An 8,297-nucleotide genomic window follows, 5' to 3' on the forward strand; every position below is an offset into this window, starting at 1 on the left:
TTCTGAAGCTCAGGCTTAGTTGATGCCAACAATAGTCTTAAACCAAAAAATTTGAGACTATGGACGGCACGCTAACGCTGGTGCTAATATATCTGCCTTTCATAGGAAAAAATAGATGTGTTTATGGATAACATCTCTAAATGCTCCTCATTTTGTACCGAATAAAACAAAATCATTCACTTCACAGCATAAGATATTTTTATTTAATAGTTAAAATAGTAGTAACAATAAGTGGCAGAAGAAACTTAGAAAATGAGAAAGAAAGGAGATTCGAAAATGCCCAACACCTCAAAAGACAAAAAGCACTCTACTTTCATTAACTTCATATTTCAGCCACCATGCTATAATTTTTTACAATTCAACATTCACATTGCACTAAATCTTAAAATGCAGTCATTTTGCTAATGAACTAGTCACAAAGTACTTTTGCTAAAGGGCAATGAGTGTTGACTATTGAAAAAGTACTGAGGTGTGTGGTGATTTTTAAAATAGTTGAAGTTATGTGGAATGAATTATTTAAATTTAATTAATTAGTAAAAAATAACTAAAAATTATTAATTTTTAAAAGAAATTATATAAACATATCATATTTTAACTTAACAGAGTTGTGAAATGTTTAATTTAATTAATGAAAACACAATTCGAGTATATAATGATGTATTTAAATATTTAATTTTAATTTTAGTATCAAATATATATGTAATTAAACAAAAAAATTTACATAATCTATATAAAATAAAGTAAATATTAGTAATTTGTCTTTGTCGGATGCTCAAAATTTATAGGTGATAGTAATCTTTTTGTTCTTGTTCTATCATTTTTCTGTAAAGGTAGTATAATAGGGCATGTGAAAAAAGTGTGGCCGCTTGCACATAAAAAGCCAGTGGCAAGCACATCACAAGATGACCCCAACCATACTAGAAGGAATCATAATCCTTCATGGAGATTCATTTCGGTTCTCATACTGAAGACTCATCAACAAGTCCAGATCAGTCAACATCGTTCATAAAGATCGAAGTTGCCTTCTTTGTATATATCTACTTCCACTAAATATCTACAGTCAATTTCATCTTATTAGAATCAAACCGAAGAAAAGAAAAAAACAAAACAAAACTAGATTGGTGACTTAAAATTCTTTATCTTCAGAAGCAAATGATTTGTTGGTAATTTAGAAAATGTTAGAGATAAAGCATGCATTGACTGAGCATGCATTAATGTTATCTTTTGTTTTATACTGGTTATTAAGTATATTATACCAGTTGACATGAGGTATCTTTGTGCATGTTCAAGTTAATAACACTTATCCTTATTGTAAACAAGTGTTAACCATACGCTGCTTGTATATATTTTGAGTTTGCTGACTAATGAAGTATCTTCCTCTCCATCTACTGCTCTGTTTTTCTTCTTTCTCTCCACACACAGTCAACACCACTGTTTTATCATTTTCTTTTCCTTTCATATCGGAAAATACAAGCCTCGATAAAACTGCTATTTTTCGAGCATGGTGGTGGTTCTTATTCAGTCGATTTAATGCTCAGTTAGCGTGAGATTCCCTTTTTTTTTTTTATCCTTTTGCTTTTCTGTCAGTTTTCATGTTTTGTTTCTTCCTCGTCTGGGGATACTTTTCTTGCTGAAACATATGTGGCTATCAATTTTAGGTTGATGTGTTCTCTGTTTTTGCGCTTAAGGAAACTGTTGGCTCTTTTATGCTTACACGTTTCTTGTGTGTTACAATTAAGGAGCAAATATAAGGTGGATACATTGCAAAAATATGAGCCAACTCTAGGTGCTGATAAAGAGCCATCCATTCAACCTAGAACATCATATTTATTATAATGAAATAGTTCAATTTTGCTTCCAAACCCCAAGAAATATAATTTCAAGGAGTAAGTTTTAGTGCGAGTTCTACTGCTGCAACCTTAATAATGTAAGTGAAAAATAAAAGAACTACTTAGCTAACGAAAGATTGATTCAATCAATTAATTAATTTATTAACTGAAATTTTAATTTTGAGTATCGATCATTTTTTATTAACATTATTTAATATATAAATCTTCAAGAAAATAAAGAGAGACAAGTGAAAAAAATAGTATACATATTTACACTTTATCCAAATTTTTTGACCTTACTTTTGTTTAATGCTTGACTTCAACTCAAGTGGTGCTCTGCTTTGATTCATAATGCTTTTTATACTAAATAATTACAACCAAAGATTCTTCTTAAAGTCACAAGTAAATAGACACCTCCCTAAGCCAGACCGTGCGATTGCTTGACCTCGTTAACTTTATTCATTTTCTATTTGTCTCTATAAATATCATATCAGCATATGTGGCGAAGACAATTACCGACCTTTGAAGATTTTCTTGCTGCAAAGATTCAACAATGGCCAGCCTTCCAGTGAACTCAATCAACTCCAAGCCTGGCCAAGTAACCCCTTGGTCCACGGGTCTTTTCGACTGCTTCTCTGATTCTTTCCTCTGTAACTTCTCTTTTCTATTCTTCCTCTCTCAATTAAACAAATATTATATTCTTCTTCGAAGGCATATTCAGAAATCATGGGAATATTTTATTAAGTTTTAAATCCTCTCTTTCTCTAATTTCCACAGGCTGCAAGACATGCATTTGCCCATGTATTACTTTTGGCCAGAACTCAGAGATTATAGACGAAGGCTCATCCTGTAAGTAGATATGCAGAGACATGCATACGAATATATAATGCACTTTGAAACTTTCTTTCTCGCTTTATTTTCTTTCACTGGTTTGGTTTTGATATCGGTGCTTGATCTTATGTTGCAGCTTGTGCTCTAAATGCTGTTCTCTATGTGATAATGCATCACTTTCTTGGTTGTGCGTTGTCGTGTCTGTACGGATGCTACTACCGTAAAAAATTCAGGCACCAGTATGGGTTGGAACCAAGCCCTTGTCCTGATATCTGTGTTCACTGCTTCTGCCACTACTGTGCCTTGTGTCAAGAGCAGCGCGAGATCAGAAACCAGGGATACGACATGATAATTGGTATGAGAAGAAATTAAGGAAACAAGGAAATATTAGTCGCTAAAAGAACTATATATCTCAAGTTTCATTTATGTATCCAAATCTTAATGACTATTAGTGTTGTTTTTCATGAAACTAAATGATGATTGGGATGCTTGTTAGGATGGCGAGCAAACGTAGAGAGACAGAAACGCGGCGTAACAATGGCTCCCATGGCGGAAGGAGGGATGAAACGATGAGAAAATATAGTGGAAATTATTTCTATTTTCTAGCATTTGCTGTTATGTATGGTTTACTTTATGCAGAACGATCTCTTGCTCCCTCCCGTCTTGAGGACATTACGGGGCTTAAGAGATGTGTGCTTCTTTGGTTTGCTCTTGCGTCTCTGTTGTTTTGGACTTGTGTTTCTCATTTGTTAGGACGATGGACAAATGCATAAATAAACACCCTATATTTTTTCATACTAAAATGTTCAGCACAAATGCACAAATCGCATTGTTCTAATATCAAACAAAGAAATGACAGATTCTGCACCTAAAGAAAATGATAAAGAATCTGGAAATATTAGAAGTCTGAAAAGTCCAAACAAGACAAAATATTTCCCTCAAAGTCTACATTATTTACATGCCTTATTGTTTTTGTCTCAAGTCTTTTGCGTTTCGAATCATTTAGCACAACCATATCAAACAGCTCGTACTCATTTCATTTGCCTTCACATGCCATAATTTATCGATCACTGGTGACGGGTTTAAGGCTTTGTTCTTGAGGGATTTCGTTGTTGGGTATATAAAACAATAAGGAAATGCACATGCCCAGTAAAGTCGAGAAATTGCAGGCAATTTCATTTTAGGTTTTTGATATATTGCAAGCCTCTTCTCCAGACAAGTACACACCAGAGACTAACCCCTGAGTTCCTAACTCTCTAAACACTTATACGCTATCTTTGCCCCGGTAAATTACTCTTTACTCATGCACTGATAAACCCAAACTTGGGCACTATGCCAATGGTCAGATCCACACTATAATCGATCCTTTGAGCTTGTCTTCGTTGCAGCATTAGATTTTGTCCTTGCTTTTTCTTAGCAAGTTCACACTATCTTCAGAATTTCTCAAAACAAAGTAAGCATGTAATAACATCTTAAAATTACTGAAAACAAATTGATGTAAAGTTTTCCTCCTTTGAACCTGAACATTGACTTGAAGTTACTACTTAGAATCATGGCAATAGCCAACTTCTTCGGCAGAATGCCAAAGCCTCCCGACTTAAAAGAACAAAAGTAGGAAGAACAACTCCCCTGTTTAGAATTCATACCACGATGCACTGTTTAATGATTTCAGAAACAAACTGGTTACAGGACAAAGAACTTTCCTGGACTGAATTCTATAATTACGAAACGCATAGCCACTGGCCCTTAAATGTCACAGCAATAAAAGATCCAAATGGAATAGAATATGAGCCTGCAGGTAAAAGATTATAAAATTTAAATCCTGAACATAAACCATTATAAAGAAGGCATTTGAAAGAGGAATATTTTTATGCCTAAACATTGGCATGTGCACAAAGCCACATCAGATATTAATGCAAAAGCCCATATAAACATACAAATTCAAGGTCCAGAACAACCAAAATTTAGTCTAGGTTCAGTAGCAAGCAACCAACTGAATAGCTAAATTTAACATATTCATATATGCAGGTAACTCAGGTTGCTTGGATTTTTCTCAAAAGACCTCCTCTTACTAAAAAACCAAGTTGAAAATTTTTTATATATTAAAACCATCTGCAGGTGGATACACAAAAATCTAAAATCAAAAGTTTGAAACAGATTACCTTGTATGTGTATTTCTACTGAGAAATTAACAGGTCACTTCTCATGGGAAGGTAACATCTAGACATGACTTCTGGGATCAACAACCTGGTGCACCTTCCTGGATTCAGCACTTGAATACTGTCCCACTACACGAGCATGAGGAACTGATGCCTCACCACGGGCAAGAGCATCCACATTCTCAACAAAGTACTTTCTTGGAAGCCTGCCGACAACATTGCCCTCCTCATTCCCATCTTTGTCCAGGAATGCAAAGTGTGGAATACCCTCAACACCAAACTCATCAAGTTCCTGTTCCCACTTTGTGTTGTCAACATTCAACATAACAAAATTCACACGATCCCTGAACCACAGGTGGTAATTGGGTGTTAAGAAGTGAAGTAATTTATGAAACACAGAAATTATCCACAAGGATTAAGAATACGTTAAATTCATCAACAAACAGCTAAAAGGGTTAATCTCCTCAAAATGTTTCCAAAACCAGAAAACATTAACAAATAATATCTTTTAAAGGAGAACATAGATATCCATTACAATTGAGGCTAATGGCTTGGGGCTAAAAATGCATTTCTCTTCCAGGAAAAAGTAGAAAGAGGAAGGATTGATAAAGGTAAATGACATTACTAACACAATTAAAATGTGAAGTCATTACCTGTATTCCTGCTCTACTTTATAAATATCTGGAGCTAATTCCCGGCATACTTCACACCAATCTGCATAGAACTCAACAACAGTTGGCTTTCCATTTGAAAGAGCCTATGAACCAGCCAAAAAAGACAAGTGTTAGACAGATGTTGCAACCCTAAATTCCAGCAAATGTTTATCACATCAGATTAGTGTCTTAACAGATATGAAGGTTAAACCTTATCCTAATACCAAAACAAAGTAAAACCTTAAGAGATGTAATTCTTAACTAGGATACAAATTTAACAAATTAAAGAAAAGTTAGATAATTAAGGCTCCCCTCTCTAAATATTGTCATCTCAGAAGAAATTCCACCCTCTAATTAGAAGGAACCTACACAGATATCAGAAAGAATGACATATTGTTGACTTTTTTTTTTTGTTGATGAAGTTGTATGTACAAGTTACAATCACAATCAACTATTACATCTCATATAGAATTTAATGATAAAAATCAAACAAACAAAATCAGCATATAGCTGGACAAAATCCAATATAAAGTTGGACCAATCCCCAGAAAATGGAACTTAAAACCAGGATCTAAAAGTTCCAGGACCTCCACCTTGCCATTGAGACAATGCCTCATTGGCATGTTGACCTTATTTTAGACATGTGGAAATAGCCACTTTAACCTAGCCTGTCAACCTAGGATTCACCTGAACCTGGATCCTTAAAATATGCAATATGAAGTAATTAGAAAAGTTAAGAAAATCAAACCTCTTCATAAGGCATTGCTGCAGCAGATAAGTCCTTCAAAGAGACACCAAAATCTAATCGTGACGACAAGAAAAGCCCCACTGCTGCAAGGGTAGAACCTACTGCTATTCGCCTATTCATATTTTTGTTTGGAAATTCAGAAAATCCATTACCAACAGATGAAGTTGTAGCTTGGCTAGTGCGATCTTTGACTGAATCAGGCTCAACAAGTACCTTCTCCTGCCCCAAGAAGGAGATGATAGGCATATTAAAAGTTTAATTGGGAGGAAAAATGGAATGATGCCTTTGCTAACAATTGAAGCTTGACATTAATTAATGAAGTTATTTAATGTGTTAAGTCAGAAGACTAGCAACGTCAAGACATTTCTATGTTGGACCTGCTGCATACCATTTTAGTACTAAGTTGACTCTACACAGAAGCATGCGTTGGTAGGGATCAATCCAACACTATAATATGAATCCACAACATGATCCCTAATGTGCAAAACTATCTTAATTAGATTCTCACTCTAATCATGCATAAAAGTAGAACATAGACCAAACATGCCACCAAAAGAAGAGGAAGGGAGAAGGTTCCTGCAACCATCAATTTCAATATTAATATCACTTTTTTTTATACCTCATATTAACCCCTGTCTATATTCAAATCAATTAGCCATTTCAACTACCATCAACTCCCCAAGGAGTGACCACTATTGCGGAATAGTAACTTTTACATAACTTTTCTATTGCATTTAAAAGAATGGGTTTGTTTAAGAGTTCCCTCAGGACATTAGTTAAAGTTACTATTAAAGGAAACATCTTTCATTCAATGCATCGAGAATTACCATATAACTATTAATTGCTTCATTTACTGTGAAAATATTTCTACAGATGGTACCTTAACAAGTGCTTGTTAGCAAAACCTTCAAAGAATTAATCACACAAGCCAAAAACAAGGCGACCGAAACTTTGGATGAAGCAATATTATAGCTTTTTATCCTTGAGTTACTCATCATAATCCTATACAACTATCCACATACTATAGGTAGCAATTAACCCATAAATTATGCTAATCAGGAAATTATCTCTTTCTACTACTAGGATATCCCTTCAAGGCAGAGTAAAACAATATATCTGTCTCTGCTTGCTGTAATTGACAAAAACCAATTTGCCCTCTGCTAAAATCAATAGCAACGCTTTACACAAATGAAGATAGCAGGCAAATAGTTATGCATGAAGAAGGGTGAATTAAAAGCAGAGACACAAAGAAAGAGAGACTTACCTTATTGGATGGTTCTGTTTCAGTGGGAGTTGGATTTGTTTGACAAGCGATGGTTTGATACTTGCGAATTCTATTCTGAGAAAGGAAACGAGATTTGTAGAGCTGAATAGACTCTGAAACCTGAAAGGAAGGCCGAAATCTAGGAAGAGTAAGAGGGTTTGAGGCCATGCGAGCCATGGGAGATATTTCCAGTGGACAATCTCAAATTTTTTGCTTCTGGTTTTGCTTTGGTAGTTAAAAGAGTTCTGACACTCAAGCGCGGTCCTGCAATCCCATTATTTGCTCCTAGATAAGCCACGTAGTGCAATTTGCAAGTACTAGTGTCTGGCCTTAAGTTGAAGACTGCCTTGGCTATTCCTTGCTTCCAAGCAAAACCTACATTGAGATGTGACTTCGTTTTATTCAACAAAAATTGAAATGTGTTTTGAGAACTGAAGATGAGCAACCTTAATTTGTCCTGTATTTATTGTTTGAGATTGTGTGGGAGTAGCCATGGTGGCATAGTCATAGCTTCTAAATGGTCAAGGTTTTGCTAAGGAGTGCCTGGAGGACTCTTTAAGATGTTATTTATAGTAATGTTGTTCTATTAAATACAATATTTGATAGTTAATATAATAATTTTCAATATATTTAGTAAAAATTTTTCCTTATGAAGATAGTAACCAATACTAGTGAAAAATAGTGCATTGAATACCAAAATGAAAAACCTTTCTTAAAATAATATTTTAATTATTTTTAATCAACATTTAATAAATATCGGTTAAGTGAAACCTTATCTTATATAATAACTTTAAAATTTGATAAGAACATTTG

At 34.5% G+C, this 8,297-nt stretch overlaps 2 protein-coding genes across 2 annotated transcripts; one reads left to right on the top strand and one right to left on the bottom strand.

Annotated features, from left to right (window-relative positions):
* The first annotated feature begins 2,287 nt into the window (after positions 1-2,287).
* On the top strand, positions 2,288-3,463 carry LOC18609845 (cell number regulator 2-like). The gene is made up of 4 exons (XM_018116355.2): positions 2,288-2,479; positions 2,607-2,678; positions 2,797-3,015; positions 3,157-3,463. The coding sequence occupies exons 1-4, from the start codon at positions 2,383-2,385 to the stop codon at positions 3,231-3,233; spliced, it is 465 nt and encodes a 154-aa protein (XP_017971844.1). The 5' UTR covers positions 2,288-2,382; the 3' UTR covers positions 3,234-3,463.
* Positions 3,464-3,810: 347 nt separating this feature from the next.
* On the bottom strand, positions 3,811-7,896 carry HCF164 (Thioredoxin superfamily protein). Its single transcript, XM_007045166.3, has 5 exons — positions 7,485-7,896; positions 6,221-6,439; positions 5,473-5,576; positions 4,823-5,163; positions 3,811-4,452 (listed from the first exon to the last, which is right to left on the bottom strand). The coding sequence occupies exons 1-4, from the start codon at positions 7,659-7,661 to the stop codon at positions 4,881-4,883; spliced, it is 783 nt and encodes a 260-aa protein (XP_007045228.2). The 5' UTR covers positions 7,662-7,896; the 3' UTR covers positions 3,811-4,452; positions 4,823-4,880.
* Between the last annotated feature and the right edge of the window lie 401 nt (positions 7,897-8,297).

This window comes from Theobroma cacao, chromosome 2 (assembly GCF_053813885.1).
Source record: "Theobroma cacao isolate CCN51 chromosome 2, ASM5381388v1, whole genome shotgun sequence".
Classification (NCBI taxonomy): Eukaryota; Viridiplantae; Streptophyta; class Magnoliopsida; order Malvales; family Malvaceae; genus Theobroma; species Theobroma cacao.